Consider the following 22,245-nt stretch of genomic DNA (forward strand, 5'->3'; position numbering starts at 1 on the left):
CTTCAATTACTCTTCTGTTTCTTTTTTTCTTTTTTTATTATTAAAAACCACAAGAGGGAAATTATAATTGGGTTTTACCAAGGGTTTAAGCCCCACACTTTCCCAAAACTGGTGAAAAGCCAGCCTCGCCCCATCAGCAGGGGTATTAGTGACATTTTAATGCTATTTGTGACTTAGATTAAATTAATTTACCAAAACACCCATGGAGTTTCTACTTTCAAAAAATTACCCCTAAAAAACCTTCATTTCTCCTTTAGGATTAGGGTTTCTTGACTTGAGTTTCTGTGCAGCCTGCACTCTGCATTGAAGATTGACTGGACAGTCACCTCCCTCCTTTGACCTAAAGATATTTTTAGCAACAACTGGCTGGTCATCATAAAAGCAACTTTGTTTTTTTTCCCTTGCTCAAATATATACATGTACAGGGGAGAGAGAGAGAGAGAGAGAGGAGAGTACTAATAAGGCCTCCTATTTATAATTATATGAATTTTAGATCCCGATTTAGCATAGGAGCCTCGTGCTGTATTTTTTCGGAGTAAAAACAAGTGTTATTACAGAAGAAATGATGATCCAAAAAATAAAAAATAAAAATTAAAGTGGGGAGCACTTAAAAAAAAAGTGCTTATAATACCCCTAGGGTGTGGTTCAGGTGGTAGTGTGGGTTGTGAGAGTGCCTCTCATGAGCTCAGATGTTCAAACCCTCCTCGGCTCATTTTCGCCCCTGAACTCCTGAATTTACCCTCTCTTTGGAGTTGTGAGATCAACTTCAAGGGGCGCAGGATTAGTCATGTGGACCATAAAACGGATACGTAAATACCCGGTGCATAATTCAAAAAAAAAAAAGAATAAGTACTTTTACAGAAAAGTGGCCTTGACTTTTACAACAATAAATATTTACTGTAAAAAGTATTTTTTTAAAACTAAAATTTTAAAACTATTTAAGTGAATTTTGAGAAAAAATTTAAGATAACTTTTTGGTACTTACTTACAGTGACTGTTCATAGGTGAGTCAATTTTTTAAATATAAGAAAATTTAGTAGCTGTTTTATTATTTAGAAAATATATTACAAGATAATCATATTTTATCGTATTATGTAGAATAATATATTAATTATTAATGAAACATAATTCAATTATGAAAGGAAGAAAAAAACCATCTATTAATTTAAATTAATATTAAATATTAAAAATATTAATTTAATTAATAATATTATATTTGTTAGGGATTTATACTGAAAGACATGTTTTATGTAATCGGTTTTAGTATTTATTTGTTTATTTATTACATAGGAACTCCAGTCACCAACGAACCCTTCAGACCCCTTAGTGCAGCACCAAACCTAGGGATTAGCGTCCTCCACCCTCAATAGGTGATTAGTAGGTGATTTAGTGTGTAGAGTACGACTTATACACAGAAGATTAGATTATTAGTTCTTATAAAATATAAGTTAGTTCACAGTCTTAAATGAAATTAGACACACTATTGGTAGGACTGTAACACAAGGTTTTAATATATCTGTCTTGACTATTGAGAATGGTATAGTTCCAACTCCTTGTGTTAGTACACTTTGTGTGTATTGAACAGGATCGTCTTGAAGTAATTATTTTTTTAATGACTATATAAAACAATTAATACCTCATGGTTATTATAAGTGTTTATGCTCTTAATCCTGATATGATTATTGGACACGTGCATATAATGTTTATTACTTTGATTCATAGAAGAGTGAGATTCTTTATGAATCAAAATACTCAGTGAGTTGGGTGATGACATTATGTGTATGATGAACATGAATTATTAAGGGAATTCACGTCCCGGTATCGGGATTGATGATACCCCATTGAGAAAGCTTATAAGTTTTAATTATGTCAAACCCTGCAGGTGGATTTTGAATCCGGCACATCAAATAAGTTAAGTGGAATGTCTCAGGGAACTAATATGTCAATTAATTAAATTGTCAGTAATTTAATTTAATAGACTGATATCTATAATCTCTACATGGGAAGATAAATAAGCATTTAATAATAGAAGTTCGAAATTTAATTTCGAATATGACAAGGAGTGCAATTATAATTTTTTAGTCATATAAATTATAATTAACGTAATTAAGGATGAATTCGGGTCGGATTAGAAATTCTTAATTACGTGGGAGGCCTTAGTCATATTTGCACAGAGGTCCCTCCTATAGCCTATATACATGTGCTTCATTTAGTAGTCAATGAGACGAGCAAACTCTTACAAAGGCAGACGTTTTCGTGAGAAAAGAAAACCCTAGTAGCCGTTTATGAGTTCACTCTCTCAAGAGTAAGGCGTGTTCAAGAAATAAAGTAGAAGATTCATCTTCGTCTTCAAGAGCTCTTTTTCATACTTGTAGATTCGAGATCAAATCAGACAGATCTCGCAGGTATAATCCTAATCACGTAATTAGGGATTGTATGATCTGATTATTTTTTTTTATTATCTGTATGCACTACAACTAAATCTTAGGTCTATTCATTTTAACATAAATTAGTAATCATATGGTACAAAAATAAATTCAAAAAATATTATTATGCTATTTTTACTTAATAAAAATATTTAAATATTGATTAAAATCAAAATTAACATAATTATTAATTAAATTATTAATTATTTTTAAATATTAATTAAACTAAAAGTTAGCATAGTTATTAATTAAAATTTTAATTAAAAAATAATCTTATATAAATTTACTATGCAATTATTAATAAAATATAATTAAATTATGAAATATTAATAAAAAGAAAACATCGATAAATTTAAATTAGAATTAAATAAACTAGAAGTTTTAATTTAGTTATTAATAATATTTTTTAAGATAAATTAATGTGATATCATATGTTATAAATATATATATATCAACAAGACTATTGTTAATTAATAAATAATATCATATTATTTTAGCTAATAGAAAATGTTTAAACTTTAATTAAGAAATTAATATAATTATCATTTAAATTTTTAATTTTAAAAAGTATTAAAATATTTTGAAAATATTTGAACTTTAATTATAAATAATTAAAATAATTATTAATGAAACTATTAATTATAATATATTTTTATTTTTATTTTAAAACATATTTAAAAAATCATATAATACCCAATAATAAAATTCACTATCCAAATATCACTAAGTTTAAATAACTTTCAACATTTTTCCAGTTTAACACTTATTATTAGCACTTTTTACAAAAAACACTTCTGCATAAGTATTCCAAACAATTTCTAAAAAAAAAAAATACTACGAGACACTATAGGCACTTAAAAAAATACTATTGATGATTTACATTTATTTTTTTATTTATTAAATGACAATTTTACCCTTTAATTTCTACTTCACAATTTCAAAGGTGAGAAAAGAAAAAGAAAAAAATGCTACATTCATCTTTAACTATTTTCATTTAATACTTGATAAAATAAAATAGTGAGAATAAAAAATTTAAGTTTTTTTTATTTATAGATAATAAATAAAATTTTAAAAAAAATGTCTGAAAAATTCATTTTATTTCTAAGAGAACTAGCCAAGTGTTCTAAAGAAGATAAAAATGAAGCAAAAATTATTCTCTTCAAACCTCTACAATTAAAGCGTTTTTAAAACTTCCAAAACAGAAAAAAAAAAAAAGAAGGAAATTTAAATTTTCATTATATTTATTCTTTATATCCAATTTATTTCAATAGAATGAAAATTTGATAAAAACTAAATGTCATTGATGTGTAAAATCAAATTTTTATTTACTAATTTGACCATTAGTTGATACTTTTTTTAAAAAAAAAAAAAAAAACCAAAAACAAAAACAAAAATTAAGCTTACAAGAAAATGGTATTTTCGGAATAATGTGGAAAAATTGTGTAGGTTGAAAACTAATCCTCTTCCTTTAGAGCTAATGAAAATGTTGAGCTTTCATATTGACACGATGAAATGGGAAGATAATACTAGAAAGACTTATAGCCATGGCCCATGGGTTCTTCTAAAAGAGAGAAGGTTCAAAAGCTTATTTAGGGTATAGGGTACAACCATTTATCTTCCAAGGAATAATTGATTTTTGAAGGGAAAGAAGCAAAATCTGATATGATCGTTGTCCAAGTTACAAGTGGTGTTAAAGCAAATCTTGAATTATGTGGACAGATTTCTTGTGTAATCCAGTTCTTAATTTCCTAGAGAAGAAAGAAAGGGGGGGTGGCTATGCCTTCTTCAGCCCAGCTAATCTTCAAGTTGTCTACAGCCTATTTTGGTCTCTCTGTTGTTGCTCTGGTCTGCTGGCTGTATCTGCTACTGTTGGCCTTTTGGATTGAAGGAAGACTTGATTTGTGATGGGATTCTGATGTTGAGTTTTAACTTGAGGTTTGATGTTGCATTTTGCTGAATTGTTGTTTGGCTATTTGTCATTTTCCAGCTTGATGATAATATATGACGCATAATTCATTATAGTTATACTCTCACAAGTCATCACCATATGAGCTTTACAAGTTGTTACTTTCACAACATTTCTTTTTTACAAACTGAACTTATCTATTTTATGCTGTATTTCATTTCAGCCTTGAATTTGGATTTTAATGAATTTGAATAAATTTCAATATAATCTTATTTTACACTTTATCCAAATCTAACACAATTTCAAAATTTCAAAATTTCAAATATCACTTTGTGTTTTATGATAACCATCCACCTAAAAAGTAAAGTATGCTTAATGGGAAAGAAGAGGTGAAGAGATGAAATTTTTTCATCAATAAAATTTCTAGGGTTAGGGGATGCACCGCTTTAGACAACCCAATTTCAGTGATCCCAGCCCACTCCCAAGGCAAAGCAAAGAGATTCCATTTAACCATTTCCATGTACAACTTTGTCAGTGGAAGTCGGAACAATTAGACACTAGCTGCTACTAATTCCACAAATGCAAATATAATATCAGGACTGAAAAAAACCTCCCCAAATGAAAATCGAAACCCAAAAACAAAGAAAACCCTCTTGGAACACAACAACCATTCTTTCCCTAAAACCACAATAGCCAAACCATTACTTCGGAAACACCCTGTGAAAGCAAATCCGGCTATATCCTGCAAGAAAAAATAACGTGAAGAAGACCCAGGCTTCGACTGTCCAAACTCCAAATCCAGCAATCGAATTAATCTTTGCCTTTCCAGTTTCTGGCTATTCTGTCACGGCTTTGAGTCCACATGCCGGTTCCCGGCCGCCAAGTTGCTGCTACTGCTGCTGCCACCTCCTGAGCGATTCGATTCCCCTACTCGAGCTGCCAAAGCTATAACTTCAGGTGACATTTCCCAGCTACCACTCTTCCTTCCCCAACTAGAGCGTCTTGGATGAATTCCAGGACGGTCTCCCTCATCCACGGTAGTCCTTATCTCTGGGGACAATTCGCCCATTCCACCATCCTTGATGTTCAAACCATCATTGTTGGAAATCTGTCCTTCGCGAGGATCTGCACCGGCCACCATATCTCCCCACACAGTTTTTCTGCCCACTTCAATATCTTCCACGGCTTTTCCCATGTTTGGACTGATAAAACCCCCACCAACCGATCGAGCTGGTAACCCAGGTTCCCTAGGCACCTTTGCCCTGAAGTTGTTCTTGGATGGGGGAACACCAGCACAGAATATCTCCCCAAAGTTCTGCACTACTCCTTTGTTGTAGGGGTTGGCACGCCTATCATATCGATATCTAAAATTCTCATAAGTAGTCTGCAAGCAGGAAAGAGCGCTCTCTCATTTTAAAAGGTTATAACAGTAGCAGGACAGAATTTTTGGCAGCAAGAGAAAAATGGATCCATTACCTGATTTGTACTGATAAGGTATAAATGGAAGGCAGTTAAGCCACCAACAAACCACACAGAGATGAAAGTGTATATTATTAGCACAATAGAGGCAGGAGTCTTGGTCATTGCTTTCCAAATTGTTGTTTCCTCTGCTTCCATGATCCTTCTAATGTAGATCCAGCAGAAGGCAAAAACATATATACAAAGAAGAGTAGTCGAGAATACGAACATGAAGAAGAACCGATAGTTCCGCTGCATCCAGAATAGTGAGTTCTCATATTCATGCTTTGTCCATAAATTCAAACAGAATATGGCATGTGGGTGAAGATAACCTCAGAAAATGTTTATGAACAACTGCAAGAAATTTTTCACACCCAGTGCAAAGAGCAGTGTCAACTCTTAATTATAACAACATTTCAAGAGTTAAACCATATCCAATGATAGTAGCTCAAGCTCATCCAGGGTTGATGTGAAGACTAAACCATGCTTGGGCCATCTAGTACCAAAGGTGGTTCCCGGCACATGAAAAAATGCTTATACAATGAGAAATTATCGAATCAACAGTAACGATACAGTACCCATTATAGAAATGAATTCAAGTTCACTGCATTTGAGCCCTATCATTCTTCAGGACAAACAGGGACTTCACAGTGCACAATGGGAGTGAAACTGAAAACAGACAGCAGCTGAAACGCTCTACATCAGGGTTCGGTTTCCAGTTTCAGTTTTTGATTTCATAAATACCAAGTTTTGGCTTTAGTTTCAGAAAAAAAGAAAAACAAATGTTATTTTCAACACGTGCAGAAAGTGGGTTTCAACAGTTATTTCATATTTCATGTTCATATATTTATTTAATTGTATATTTTCCAATCATTAACTTCATTTTCTTTGAAAATGTGGCAAAGTTAGCATACAAATGGGTTGGTATGTTACTGAACTGTTGGTTTTCAGTCTGGTTTTGGTCTATAAATTTTAAAAAACCAATTAGTTTGAATTGGTCATCAGTGTTGGATAAAACTGAACCGAATTGAACTATTACATCCCTAGTGCACAAAGTTGAAACAAATACAACCATATGTTCATCAATTACCCATCCAAGAACTCAACATCTTTCAATTATCATAAGACAACAGAGACAAGAATGTGTAAAACCAGTGCTGTATCTTCAAATATTGCCAGCATATAAATGATATAAAGAACGGATAGCTTACCAGCCCAATACACTGCCCGACCCAAGGGCAGTGGTGATCAAATCGTTCCACACAGTTATTGCAAATTGAACAGTGAGAGCAGCGAGGAGGTCTATAGAGCATGCAGGTGTCGCAATACTTGATCTTCACAGTAATCCCATTGACCTCCACTTCCTTAATGCGAGGCAAGCGTAACTGTGGTGTTTGGCCACCTCCAACTTCTGCACTTGCATCATAGCCTTCAGGCTCTGGAGGGTGTGCATTGCGAGGAATTATACCAGGATCTCTTCCAGAGGTTAGGAAGAGGAGAACTAAATCCTGAGATGTAGAATGTATTTAACAATTTGTGTTCAAGAATGCAGAAATTCCCAGTAATTTTTCTTCGACAAAGAAATTGTGTGTTTAATGAGAGGTTAAGTATGCCCATAAAAATATAAACATGCAGATGCTGATATGCATGCTGCATCAAGGAAAAATGTGTAAATAAGTACTTTCTTTGGGCCAACTGTAGCCCTATCTGCTATCCTATCCAAAAAAGACTCTGTCAATCAAAGCAATTTAAGTAGTTGGCACAAGCACTTCGTGTCCAAATCCCTACTGTTGTAATATAGTATGCACTCTTCTTCCACATTGCATGCACCAAAAATGCCTAAATCAGTGACTCTGAGGCATTGATTGGCCTGATCTTTTATGGATGTATCAATCAAGATAAGGACTTCCAGACCCGAAGGAGTGCACTGCAAATTCATCATCCAAAAATAGTACAATTCTTGCAAATTTGCCAAAATGTCACTTTTTTTTTTTCCCAATAATGCAGTGCATGTCAGTCTCAATATTGGGAAGCAAATAAGGAGAATATATTGAGGTCAAATAACTATAAACAAATAATATGCACATATTCTTTCTGAAGGCAAATCTCCTGAAAAATAAGTTAAACCAGTATCTTAAGATTAACCAATGACTGCAAAAAATTCTACAAAACAACTAAGCCTTTATTACAACTATTTCATTGTAGCAGCAAGAAACCCCTTTGATCATTTATATTTTACTAAATTAGAATTTAGTAAATATACGAAGTCACCAATACCATAAGATTTACAAATGAAAATAATTGTTTAAAGCAAAAAAAAAAGGTACATGCCCTGTCCCCACCATACTTGCACAGCTCTTAAATGTCATAAGATCTTAATCATCAAGTACCCACAAAGAACATCAAACATGAAATTCAGAGAAATCAAAATCTTCGAAAATTTTGTTAACATTTAGCAGCATGCTACAATATGGCACTCTCATTGTGTTATCTATGTAGGAGATTGTTTAGTACTTCGTCCTATCCTCTCTTCCTACAAGGTTGAAGGAAATGAAGACATTTTTAAGGTTTGGGTGATTTGTCACAAACAACCTTGTACTTTGGTCATTTATCCTAGTAGTTGAACAAATGTAGCTTCTAAAAAAAGCAGTGAGAGAGAACAGGGAGAGAAATAAAAGAGAGGAGAGGACAAGATGAGGAAGAAGGAAGGAGAAGGAGAAGGAGAAGAAGGAGAAGGAGAAGGGGAAGGAGACGAGAGAGCAAAGAAGGAGATACGAGGGAAAGAAACATTTAACTCTCTCCAATTCAAATTCACAACCTGTCTAATTCATAGGAAAGACAAATATACAAGAAATCATAAGCCTTTATAGACACTTCTATTACAAAAAAAACCCAAATACACATAAGCCCAATACAAATTAGACTAAACACACATAATAACTACTAATAACTAAACATATTTGGGTTGTTGAGACCCAACAGTCCCTTGACCTTATTATTTGAAATCTGTCTCCAAATTGGGTCATAGATTATCCCAACCAATGACCTGCATCCCATCCTACATTAGATGATTCCATAAAATACCATGTTCATGATGTACCCTACCAAAGAGAGAACCCAAAGCCCACCCCCCAAAAAGAAAAGTCCCCAAAAAATGTAAGCTCCATAAAAAGTATTGAAAAGCAGAACTAAAAATCTGTTGGCAGCTCCATTTCCATTATAATCTTTTAGATGACAGAAGAGAACCTTCCACAAACTGGAGCCCTTCTATTAAACACAAAGTTATAACAATGGTGATTGGTAATGCAATATCACCAAGTCCGAGAAAAAGCCCCTAAGAAAGCTAAAGACCTGCTTGATTTAAAAAACATTTTGGCCTCTACAAATAGGCCAGAGCATTGTTCAGTGGAAAACTGAATTAACCAACTGAACTGAAAAAAGTTTGGTTAAGTCAGTTCAGTAAGGATTTTAACTTCAGTAGGTTCAGTTTTACACTTCATAAGTTCGGTGTTCAGTTATCGGTTGGGGTTAAGATATATATATATATATATATATATATATATTCAGTCAGTTAATTCGGTTATCTGAAAATATATATATATATATATATATATGTGTGTGTGTGTGTGTGTGTGTGTGTGTGTGCAATTTACAGTAAAACTCCCACTGCCCCTTCAGTCCTTTGACCTTCCTCAAAGGCTCAATCAACATCAGAAAACCCAAATCACAAGACCCCAAGTCCTAGCACAGTCACAGCTCCTTCCACCCCCTCCACTGCTTGCTGCCTTGCCGCGCTCAGCTGCTCCTACTGGACCTACTCAAGCTCTGTCTTGAATATCCTCCAGTCCTCTGATCCTCCTTAGTTCTTCCTCCTCCACCTCCAACGCCAGTTGTGAGTCACCATCGCTAATGCCAACAATTCCATCGGCACTCCAATCTCAAGATTTGAAGGTAATCTTGGTTTATGTGCATCCCTTATTCTATTTCCTCTGTGTGATTGGTCACAGAATGGGCTATGGGAATGAAGAATATTACAGCACTGGGTATGAATATTACAATTGCATTTTCCAGAAAAATTCAATTTTAGCAGGAATTCCAGCAGTAATGGGATATGTGCCTATTGTTAATGTCAGTTAATTTCAGTTAACCGAATAATATTCAATTCAGTGAGATCTCCCAGATTCACAAACAATTGGTGATCTCATTCAGCAGCGCCGCATGCTGTTTGCAAAAGCCATGGTTCTTAACCCTCTCTTTCAGGCTAAGACCTGACTTGCCTCATGACATACCACATCTCGTCCTAAGGCCAAAGCCCTTCTAAGGCTCTGTCCCCTCCTTTGGTTCACCTCATTGTGTTAATCCATAATTGAGTTCATACACTTGAGATTCATAGGCAAGCTCCAGTAAAAAAGTGAAATCTTACGAGGCATCTTATGGTAGAGAAATTCGTCCCAATCATCTTTGAGCGAGAAATGCACTTCGAGTTGTGCACAATGACTAGCATGATAGAGAAGGCAATGATATTTTATATTGTTACCAGGTAAAAATAATAAGGCGAACTTTTTATTTCTATGAGATACACTCTCTCGTGCACGCGCGCGCGACCTCCCTTCTTCTCTCACAAAGGACTAGCTGTGGAATCGCTAGAAGAAGACAGGAGAAGCGCAAGTTCTATCCAGATGAAGGAAACCTTTTATCTGAGGAGTCCTTATTTGTTCGTTCTAGAACAAAATGAATTATGCAATAGGTGGGTGAGATTTCCTGGAGCCACCACTAAATGTTCAAATGGCTTATCAATTCCAGTCAGTTAGGAATGGTTTCCGAAGCACTCCAATGCCAGTGTGCGCTGTGCAGCATTGGATGTCTATTTGCCTAATAAAGAAGTTTCTGGAGTTAGGGCTGGGGTGGAAAGGAATGAAATTTTTGGTCGTCCCAGGTGTCGCAAAAGGTGACGAATGACAAAATTTTGAGAATGGGTTTTTTGAGGTGGTTAGAGATTTCCAAATTGATTCTAAAGGCAAAAACGAAGGAGATATTGGTGGCAAAGACAAAGGAAGGAAGCCAGATCAGTGATCGTGGAGGCAGGTGGTGGCAGCAGAGAGAGGTGAAGATGAAAGATGCTCAGGAAGTCTTCAAGCAGATCCAGCATGTGGTGGTAGGAAAGGATCAGATCTGTACTTGGTGTGGTGGTGGTGAGGCGCAATTGAAGAAATCTTTAAAGGTAGTATCTTCCAAAGCAGCATCCCCATGCCAAACATCTAAACAAAACTTGGTTCTAACATGAAGCGAATGACTCAGGAAAACTCTGTTTCCCACTCGTTATCCCTTTTCCACATCCATGCGATAAGATAATTTTACTTAGAGAACCAGCCCTGTGGGCAGTAAGCCAAATTTCTGCACAACTATATATTTCCAACAGCAAAGCTCTAGAGATGTTTCCCCCAGAGAGCTCTGTTGCAAACCTGCAGCCAGAAGGTATCTTATTCTCAGCACCATGGGAGGACACTGAATCCCTTTTGACCAAGTTGAACTTCCTCCTTCAGAAGCTATTCCCTGCGGAAGCTGGGATACAAGATCTGGGAGTGAAGAACCAAGTTTAATTTGAAAGCTGGATATTGAGAAGGGCTGCACTCATGTTTGATGGGATTTTTTGGACTATATATTGGGTAGGATGGGCTTTGGAGGAAGGTGAAGGCAGTGGATCAGATTCTAGGTCTCCCAGGTTCTCTGTCCTGATTAATGGAACCCTTTAAAGGATCTTCTCAAGCTCAGGAGAGCTAAAACAGAACCATCCAATTCTCTATACTTGCTCATACAAGTCACAGAAGAGAATGGTGACAGATTCGGTTGAGGGAGATTTCTCAAAGGGCATCCAGGTTGGCTAAACGGAAACTCTGCTATGGAAGTTTTGCACCTGATCCCATGTGGACAACAACATGATTTTTTGTGGGGTAGATGAGGAGCAACTTTGTTATTTAAAAAGCATTTTCGTGTGGTGACACTCCTATAATCTTAGGGCTTAAGGCACATGCTAAAAAATTGCAAGATGATTCCTGTTGACGTAGTGGGAAACTCAGAGCCGCTCCTAGTGCACAGTTGGAAAGCTTCCAACTTCCCACTTGGGCCTTCCTTTGGAGGCAACAGGCCACATCTACTTGGACACCATGGTGAAAGATGCTAAAGAACACTCTCAGGAAGGAAGAAGCACTAGAAAGGGTGGCAGGCTAACCTTAATCAAGAGCAAGTTAGCAAGTCTAGCGACTATTTCATGCCCCTATTCACTATTCCAGTCTCAGATGCTAGAAGACTAGCAAAGAGCTTGTGCATGTGCTCATATGTGCGTGAATGCATGCATGTTTGTGTGTGCCCATGCGTGTGTGCATGTGTATGTGCACATGTGCATGCATGCATGTGTGAGTGAGTGAATGAGTGAGAGAGAGAAAGAGACTCACATAAAGGGTGAATACAACAGCAACAACCATTATTGATACTCCCCAGTCATCAGAAAAATCATCCATTAGTTTTCTGGCAATAAAGACACAGAAAATGGTGACTGGGGCAACAATAAGGCATATAGTGAGTGCCAGCGATCTTACATCTGGTCCGAATATAAACCTCCCCTGAAGAAAAAATTTCTGCAAAATAGCAATGTGATAAATAATTAAATTTGCATAAAGGATGAAAATATTTTCTTTGTATCTCCACACACAAACAGATAAACAAACAAACAAACAAACAAACAAACAAACCTCAAAGATCGAAGCCCCGGGAAACACTTTAAAAAACACATTACTCATTACTTAAAATAAGTACTCATGCAAAAGGATACTGTTTGGCTTGCACAAAAACACGCACTTATTGCAAAAGAATTGAAGTTAGCTGAATCTCTTTATAGTAACTGAAGTTTTTTTAGAGTAATAATTCAAGCCAAAGTTATACAGAACAACCATAATACAAAAATAAGAAACCGTTCTTTGTCCGATAAAATGACCTTTTATACATATAAAAATCCACCAAAGTCAATCCAGTAACAAAACAAGTAACAAATCGAGATAATAGATCCACCCCCATTTCACCCCAAACTACAACTTCCTCAAAACCACTTTCTTGGGGAAAAAATAAGCACCTTTCAAGAAGTAGGATTGCTTTTTGGCCATTTATAAGAAGTTACCATAGAGAGGTGGTGGCAAACTTTTAACTTTTATCACTTCTAATGGTGATTCTGTAAATTTTGGACAACTTCCTCCCCTCTCTTCCTCTCTCTCAAGTGACCTGTCATGCACAGGTCTTTCCTCCACATCCTCATGCTGCAGCCTTCTCCTTCTGGTCTGCCACTCTGCCCTCACCCGCCCTTGCTAGCTGCCTCCTCTTTATGCTGCTGCTTCCTACTCCTTTACCACCACACAATACCAGACGCCAACCTCTCTTTCCTCCATCTGATTAATAAATTTTTATTTTATTGATTATAAATTAATGATATTATAAAACTAGTAATTAAAAAAACATATATTAATAATATTAGGGCAAAAGACACTCACTTTCCCTGAGGTTTGAAAAAAAGACAAGGACCTCCCCTAAGGTTTCAAAAATTCCATTGACCTCCTCTGAGATTTCAAATGTGATACAGATCTTCCTTGAGGTTTCAAAAAATGCCACAAACCTCCCCTGAGGTTTTCCAAAAGGACACAAACCTCTCCTTATGTTTCACAGAAAAATAAGTCTTTTGATGAGAGGTTTGTGTCTTTTTAGTAAATCTCAGGATAAATTCCTGGAATTCTTGAAACCTCAAGGAAAGTTTCTAGAATTTTTAAAGTCTCAGGAAAAGTCAATGTCTTTTTGTCAAACCTCCAAGGAGGTCAGTGTCTTTTGCTCATAATATTATTATTAATTAGAAAATAATAATCATATGTAGCCTATTTAATATAAAACATTAAAATTTAAATTAAAAATGTTAATTAACATAAAAAATTAATTAAATTTTACATAATATTTAAAATGTTAACTAAAAAATTAATTAGAAAATTTTAATTAACAATGTTACTATAATTTAAGATATTTTGTTATAATATTATAATATATTAATAAAGTTAGACCTGGCAAAGCAGATCGAGTTGGTTTATCCATGGCAGATAAAGCGGATTATCGGGTGAAAAAATCATAATCCATATTCGACTCGTTTAAGTGGCAGATTAGGTGGTTTCGGGTCGGATAATTCATGACGGATGGGCGGATAATCCGCCATTCTCAAATATAATTTTATTAATAATTTTTTTTGTCATAATAATTTAAATTGTATACGATAACTTGCGATTAGTTTGTGTATTAACTTTTTTAGTAACTATACCAATCATTCAATCATTTATACTAATTAACAACTCCTGATTCATGCAAGTAAAACTGTAAGCAATAAAACGTAATAAATTAATCCCAATCCAACTCAAAATAGAAACTCAAACCGTATGACTTGTGTGAGTATAAAATCTAAACATTATAATTGTTCTTAAAGCATGTGAGTTTCTTTAAATACAACTATTTTCAAATCGTGTGAATCTCTCAAAATAAAACTATCAAATAATGTAGTTGCTAGAAGTATTGGCATAGACCTAAAAATTCATATTTTCACTAGCCTCCACCAACTTGAACATTAGTTTGTTTTTCCAAATTTCAAATATTTACTGCCTTGTTAATTGTTTGAAAAAAGATTTCAAATTAGTAATTCAGTTGGTTACAGCTATACCCATTAATTTATCAATGAAAAAGTGGAAAATACTTGTATAAATATGATAGTACAATTTTTCCTCATAAAAGAGAGAATATTTTGAAGAAATTTCCCCAGTGAAGTTTTGCAACTGCAAGTCTTGAATTTTGTGGTAGGAAATTTGTTGCTATTCTATGATGCTCAATTAACTAGTTAGGCCTTCTACAAAATTTTACCATATACAAAATACTATAATACATATATATATATATATATATATATATACAAAATTTTAATTTCCATAGCAGCTTCCATAGCAGCTGCTGCAGCTCCACTTTATTCCTCCTGGTTCACCCACCCCTGAACCACAACCCCTTTGTTCTTGGTTCTCTCCAAAAACGAGCTTCCTAGCAACTCTATTATTTCTTCCTTGTCATCTTTATCAACTTTACTGGTCTTAAGAACCCACAAGAATTTGCAATTGCTTCTCTCCAACGCGTCTCCTAGTTCTTTTATTTGCTCCTTTGACATGGCAGTTCTACTCCCAAAGCTTATAAACACTACTGATTGTGTTGGTTGATTGTCTATCCATTGAACTCGTCGAGTTCCATATTGTGAATCTGTGATAACAGAAGTCAAAATGGTGGATACTGGACATGGATGGCTTCACTCTTCTGGAGATTATAGGCCTTGAAATGGACATCCTAGACTCCCAATGGCCAGTAGTCAGTAAGTTTAAAATCATTAATCATACATGCATATATTCACTAATTATTATATGCTTATGTTTTTCAATTCTTGATCATAATATTTTGACAAAAACAAATATATATATATATATATATATATATATATCAATGTTGTCGAATGTCGGCATGTGAAGACACAAACACAATGGTGAAAGCACTGAAAGGCATAACGAGTGGAGCTCGAGTCGGGACTACCTTCTGAGTTTTGAAGCCCCCTCGGATAGAAGAGATGAAGAACACCCGCCGGTTCTAAATAAAGGTCTTGCTGGTTCGAAGCGTTGAAGAAGAACTCACGAAGCTCCTGCTGGTTCAAAGGATCGAAGAGACTCACGAAGGGTCGGGGACTCGGAGGGCAGAGGCGCTTTGAAGGGTCGAAGACTCGGAGGGTAGAGGGCTTCGAAGGGTCGAAGAAGAGGGGCCTCTCACTCTCTTGTCTCTCGTACGGCCGCCGACTGGTTCTCCTTCTCTGAGTCTCTGTTGGCTGAGGCTCAAAATCTCAATTCTCAAGTCTCTCTGTTTGCTACTTGGCTAGGGCTTTTTTTGAATGGGAATTGGGAATGGTCGAATGGGGCTGGGAGCTTGGGACTCTAGGAGTGGGAGGGGCTGAGACCCGAGAGGAGTTTGCCGCGTGCGGGCCATGTGGGCACTTGGGCCTTTGGGGAGTGCTGCAGTTGGCTGGGCTGGCTGGCTTAGTATACTATAGCGGGTAGGGCAATGGGCTTTTATGGGTTAATTAATATTTAATAATGTAAGCGAGTTGGCAGATATCCGCCGGATAAACTCGACCCGACCCGCTAAGGGGGCGGATATAAAAATGAAAACTCATATTCGACTCATTTAGCAAACAGATGATTATGAGTCGGTTAAAACAGGTCGGATACGGTTCGGATTAATGGATTTTTATCCATTTTGCCAGGTCTAAATAAAGTGACAAATAACATACTTATATTACTATTATAACATAGTCAAACAACACTTATAAAAAAAGTGTGTTTCCAAATATCATTTATTTTGCCAGCACTTATTATCAACAATTATTTTAGAGACAACCAAATAGTAGGTATAAGTGACATTGAGCACTTCTCGAATCCATTACTTATTATTATCAGCATTTATCAAATTTAGTAATTTTTTTATAAAAGTACATTTCTATAACTCGTACCGAACAATCCCTAAGACATCTCATCATAAAAGAAAAATCCATCCAGAAGAAGTGCTATGCTACCAAAGACATCTAATAAAAAACTAGGGGAAGCTTCTAAGCAATAAGAACAGCTACACTTGTGTTAGATTAGAGAGTACCAACAAACCTATATTTGAGGACAAATTGCCAACGGCCAAGTAAGCACAAAACAAGAAGTTCGTGGAGTTGATGCAGTTTTGAATGGCAAGAATGATAGGTCAAATTAATAATAAAAAATTATGGATTAAAACTATGTTTTAAGATGCAGTTCCAGTAGCCAGATTACCACAAGACAAGAAATTCAGAATTGATGCAGTTGAGCAAGGTGCAAGCAATAAATTAAAATAAAAACTAATGGATATAAGAATTAATAAGTCCAGCTGACTAATACATTTAAGAAATCATTACACTAGCTTCACTGCCTAATTAAGGAAAAAATTTCTATGTAGAATATTTTGGGGAAAAAAAAAGTTTTAGACTAGTGCTATGTAGTCATGGATGCAATTAACTCTGACATTACTAAACAAAAAATCAAAGACCAACAGCAAATCCTGATACCTATCAACAAAATTTTTGAAACCATGCGCATTCAACACATGAACTCTCCATCATAACAAGGAACAACGGTGCCTCCTTGAATATGCACATGTGATGCAGGGGCAATATCGTCTACAGCCATGGAGAAATTAGAAGAGAGGAAGGGAGGGGAAGGGAGGAGAGAGGAGATACCAAGGGGGAACTCAAGTTCAATCAGCAATTCAAATGCATCAACAACTGCCTACATCATGGCTTTCACACACTATTTATAAGAAAGCCTCTAAACACATGAAATTACACACATACCCCTTAAATTACATTGTATTACAAACATACCCATACTTTACACAAATATAACAAACAAACCCTCAAAATACACATAATAATATACTAAATTAAACTAAATACATAATAAACTACTAATTAAACCCAACAACCCATAACCCAATCCTTCTTAATTGTTCTCCAACATGGCTCTTCCCAAAGTCTTGCTTCTTGTCCTAATCAACCTTCCCCTAGTAAGAAAAAATTCGGCCTCAAATTTTGAAATGTAGGAGAATCAAAAGGGAGAAGCAAACTTGGAGTCTTCAAAATCCAGTGCTTGAATAAGAAAATAAACCACGTTCCATTGGCAGCACCATAGACTTAAGCTGAGAATTAACATAAATGGACATATCAGGGATGACAAACTCAACGATAGGAATGTTTGAAAGACTTTAGATGTCTTCAAACATATGCATTTCCTTGGTTGTAATGTTTTCAAGTTGAGTAAATGTGACTGATTCTTTATCTAGGTTAATTGGTAGAGCAGATTTCGAAACGATTTTCTTCCCATTATAGTGGAATACATATGTATTCTCAAGCCCTTGAGTCACCCAAATCATCAACCCAAGGAGAACCAAGGGGTACAAGGCCAATCTTCATAGGTAGGATATTACAAAGTTTACACCAAACATTAGCCAAAAATTCACCTATTTGGATGGGAACCAAACATCTTTCATAAGCATGTAAAACAGAGTTATCAACCTAACACATCTCATAAGGCTCTGGGTGAGGTTCCATTTTCCAAATGAAGCTCCATTCGAGAAAATCCATTTATAGAAACCACATTCATTGGACATCTTCCATCAATAATGATTTTGCAAACCTTTCCTCCACATTTGAGAAAGGTGTTGAAGAGCTTGAAATCGTGCCCAAGGTATGATAAATGGCACTCCTTTGTCCTAGAATTTGTCACCATGTTGCTGAATTTATGCATAGGTATATGCTGCATCTTCATATCACCAACAGCCTTTTAACACAATCCCATAGGCCTTACTCCCAATTTCCCAAAAAAACTATCTTCAATTCACCTTGATATTGATTATCCTGCTGAAATGAAACAAATTCACAAAGAAAACTCACAAATTACAGCAACAAAACCTGATTTTTTTATGCTGGCAGCAACAATTTCTAGGGTTTTGCGCCAAATTATTGCGCTTGCTTATGTCCGCAATCAAAGTCAAGCTGCAGATCTAATTATCATGGAGAAAACCCAAACTATCGTAGCTACAGGCAATTTCTCACTAGACACGAAATTGCAGAAGACTCTGGGAGACTTTCTCACGTGCTTTTCCGGCACATGGGGCACGTGAGTTGCTGGCAGCGAGATTCCGGCGATGAAACTTTTGGCGAGTGTAGATCAGTGGGTGGAGAGCACAGTGGTGGTGATGATGTGATGAGAAAAACAAAAGACACCAGGGATTCTTTAAGGCCAATGGCTGGAATCCTTTTGGCTGGTATGTGAGACTGTTCCGGTGATCAGAAGGTGATGAAATTGTAGGGGAAGGGGAATCGGGGTGTTCCATCTTTGATGGTGTGTGTGGTGTTGCAGAGTGGTGGCTGGAAAGTAGTGTTTGAGCAAATGGGAACACGGCTGGAATTTCAGAAAAAGTTCAGAAACTGCCTTTCGGTGGGTTTTCAGTATTGAAATGATGAGATGAGAGAGTAACAGAGAAGGAGAGATTTAAGTAGATAATGGAAGAAGAAGAAGAAGGGGGGGAAACAAAACAGAGAGTGAGAGAACAAAATAGAGGGAAAAAAAAAGGAAGAAGAAGACGAGGAGAAAAGGGACGGAGAATGGGTGGACTGAAATCTAGAGAACAAGAAGAGAAGAAAGAAAAAGAAGCTGCAGATAAGGAGCGAGAAGTTACAAAACAAAGGAGAGAAGGAAAGAAGAAGAAGAGAGGGAGAAGAACAGGGCAGAAGATGAGAGAAGGGGGCAATGGGGATTGAAATGGAAGAATGGAGATCGAAGTTGGGCTCTCATACCAGCAGATGCAGGAACAACACATCAAGGTCCTGCGGCCATTGAGAAATTAGAAGAGAGGAAGGAAGGGGAAGGGGGGAGAGAGGAGATACCGAGATACCAAGGGGGGAACTCACGTTCAATCAACAATTCAAATCCATGAACAACTGCCTGCATCATGGCTTTTTCACACACTATTTTTATGAAAGCCTCTAAAAACATGAAATTACACACATACATAAAAAATTACATGGCATTACAAACATACCCATACTTACACAAATATTACAAACAAGCCCCCAAAATACACATAATATTATACTAATTAAACTAAATACATAATAAGCTACTAATTAAACCCAACAATCCCTTAACCCAATTCTTCTTAATTATTCTCCAACATGGCTCTTCCCAAGGTGTTGCTTCTTGTCCTACATCAATATGATTTCCTCATTTCAGTAGGAAGACCCATTCTTTCAAGGGTAGTGTCAGATCTCAAAAGAAACTTTTTCCCCATTGTCTGGCGAAAGAACCAAAAAGATGTTCTATATTTACCAATACCACGCATAAGGAATCAATATTATTCAAATTCAAGTAGAAAAAAATTGAGTAAGCTATCGATAAGAATGTCTAAGAGTGGTAACCCTACTCCCTACCAACTCATTTATGGAGCCAGCAAGCTAGCATCATCTGCTTGCAAAATGAACTCACTCACCCCACTGAAGAAAAAATAAATTCAGAAAGTTATCGTCAGGTTCACATGGAGGTTAAAAACCAAGCAAATCTAGTGAAGACAGAGCATCAAATCCCCCCTCCCTCATTAGTGCACATTAAATTTACTAAACAGAAATTGATAGATGGAGGGTGACAATTCTTATTTTAATTTTACCAGTGACAAAACTGTTCCTTACTCAGCACAATTAAATAGTCTCCACAGAGGCTCTATGCAAGCTAAAATAATTTAAGATGATGCTCCTTCAGCCAAAATCCAATCTAGAAATTAGTCCAGCATTCAGATCCTAATAGACTAAAATTAATCAGAATAACATAATCCCAATGCACAGAATGACCATAAAATTACTTCTATGAATGAATGAATTATTAGATCATTTGAATTTATTACCATTCACACCATGTCCTAAAACCAGCAAACTAAAACACAAACACAGACAGGAGAACCTGATATTAAGTTATCAATCAGCATTTCCTAAATCACATTTCTATTGCTTTGATGTATTGTTTCTGAATTGTTTTTCTTGCTGTGTCACTATTTTCAAAATAAATACAACTTCGGGCTTTTATGCTTTTATGTGTTGTTTGTAAGAATCACACAGAAACAGATCTGACAACTTAATATGGATCATTGAATCTGACCAGGTAAAACTGCAAAGATAAACAACAGATTGTTCCTCACAAAGTTCATGATCAATCAAACCAAAACCCGCACTTTCCACCCTAATCTTCTCGAATTTCTGTACAAAATCATGTGAAAACCCTTTTGTTTGGCCGTTTCTTGCACCAAATGCAGACAACTAACAAATAAAGTAAAATCCTTAGCATTCTGAAAGTGGTTTTCTTGCTTTTAACTATCATATTCGTGCTTCTTACAAGGCTATTAACGATAATTATATGCCACAAAAATTGAAATAAGAACAATTCATAGAACAAGAATATCGCATGAAAAAACGAAAAGATTAAAAAAATAAATAAACAAGAATCATAATTTTCCAGAAAAAAACCAAAAAAAAAAAAAAACGAAATTGGAGAAGCATCAGCCAAAAAAAGCCCTAAAACAAGACTATAGAGCTTACATTGCTGCCTTTCCAGGTCTGATAAATCCTTAACACTTCCGACCCGTCTATAGATCCGGAATTCGACCCGGATCTCTGAGGTGGAGGAACCACGTACATCTCTCCCCCCCTCTCTCTCTCGCACAGCAATAAAGTACCAACTATTAGAAGTCGGAGAAGCAGAACAGAACACAGTGAGAAGAAAAACAGGAGAGGGGGTCAGCTAGGGTTCCGGCAAGGCGTCGCCGGCGGGACGGTACGGAGAGATCGGCGACAACTTTTTTGGCGGTTACGCTATCGGTAATCCATCGCAGAAGGAGCAGGGAGAGAACTTGTTCTTTCACTTTCACTTTCTTCACCGATTGGATTAATGCAGAGAGTCAGAGATTCTCCCACCGCGACATGGTCCTGGTGGCGATGGATGGGTGACGTGGCGAATTTCCATTGGACGGTGTCTTCAACTGACCGGGTCGGGTTGGTGGGCTGCTTTTTTTTTTAATTATAAGGATAAAGCAAATAAATAAAAAGAGCAATATCAATTATAATTACAAATAAAAATTAAAAAATAAAATTTTCATTATTTATTCAACCATCCAAAATAGTATTTAATTTTTATTTTAAGTCTTAAAATAGTTTAGAAAATATATCTTATTTTTAATTTTATAATTTAATTTTGAAAAAATTAATTTTGAAATTTAAATTTAAATTTTATGCAAGTTTTTAAATATATTTTTAAAAATTTTATAAAATTCAATTTGAACTACCAACTTTCAAACATAAGATAAAAATTAAAATCTAAAATATAATAAAAATATTTCTTAAACATTATTTTTAATTTAAAATTAAATTAATTTTAAAAATATTAACTATTTCTGTAAACGAATATTGTTGAACCTTTTATTTTTTTACATAAATATTATAAATTGAAAAATTAATTATTTTTTCAATTCTGTAAAATCTAAAAATAAAATAAAGATTATTTTTTACAGCTAAAAAGGCTTGTAGAAATTTTAAAACAGTAAGGAGTTTCTCTTTTTATTTTTATGTATTTTATTTTTTGTCAATGTCAATATTTTTATTTATTTTTTTATTTTTTAAAGGTGGAAAATGACCGACCCGGTGGACCGCGGGCGATAGCGATGTGTCCTACTTTCATAGATTCAAGGCCCGGCGGCGGATGGGCCATTCTGTGGTGAAATTACCATTATGCC

General features: G+C 35.6%; 1 protein-coding gene across 2 annotated transcripts; it reads right to left on the reverse strand.

Annotated features, from left to right (window-relative positions):
- Nucleotides 1-4,728: 4,728 nt before the first annotated feature.
- On the reverse strand, nucleotides 4,729-21,416 carry LOC131167757 (probable protein S-acyltransferase 7). Of its 2 annotated transcripts, XM_058126634.1 has the most exons (5): nucleotides 21,056-21,416; nucleotides 12,243-12,425; nucleotides 7,002-7,298; nucleotides 5,809-6,042; nucleotides 4,729-5,716 (listed from the first exon to the last, which is right to left on the reverse strand). In XM_058126634.1, exons 1-5 carry the CDS (start codon nucleotides 21,152-21,154, stop codon nucleotides 5,177-5,179), a joined length of 1,353 nt encoding a protein of 450 aa, XP_057982617.1. In that variant the 5' UTR covers nucleotides 21,155-21,416; the 3' UTR covers nucleotides 4,729-5,176. The 2 variants fall into 2 exon arrangements, with proteins under 2 accessions (XP_057982617.1, XP_057982618.1); XM_058126635.1 differs by lacking the exon at nucleotides 12,243-12,425 and having other exon boundaries at nucleotides 21,056-21,412.
- Nucleotides 21,417-22,245: the final 829 nt, after the last annotated feature.

Source organism: Malania oleifera, chromosome 11 (assembly GCF_029873635.1).
Source record: "Malania oleifera isolate guangnan ecotype guangnan chromosome 11, ASM2987363v1, whole genome shotgun sequence".
Classification (NCBI taxonomy): Eukaryota; Viridiplantae; Streptophyta; class Magnoliopsida; order Santalales; family Ximeniaceae; genus Malania; species Malania oleifera.

Bases quoted from the DNA above. Each gene is read 5' to 3' on its own strand.
- LOC131167757 (XM_058126634.1), bottom strand. From the start codon at position 21,154: ATGTACGTGGTTCCTCCACCTCAGAGATCCGGGTCGAATTCCGGATCT. The intron at 7,299-12,242 runs GTGAGTCTCTTT...TCTACATCTCAG, and splicing joins CTGTTGTATTCACCCTTTAT to GATTTAGTTCTCCTCTTCCT. The intron at 6,043-7,001 runs GTAAGCTATCCG...TTCTGGATGCAG, and splicing joins TCGGGCAGTGTATTGGGCTG to CGGAACTATCGGTTCTTCTT.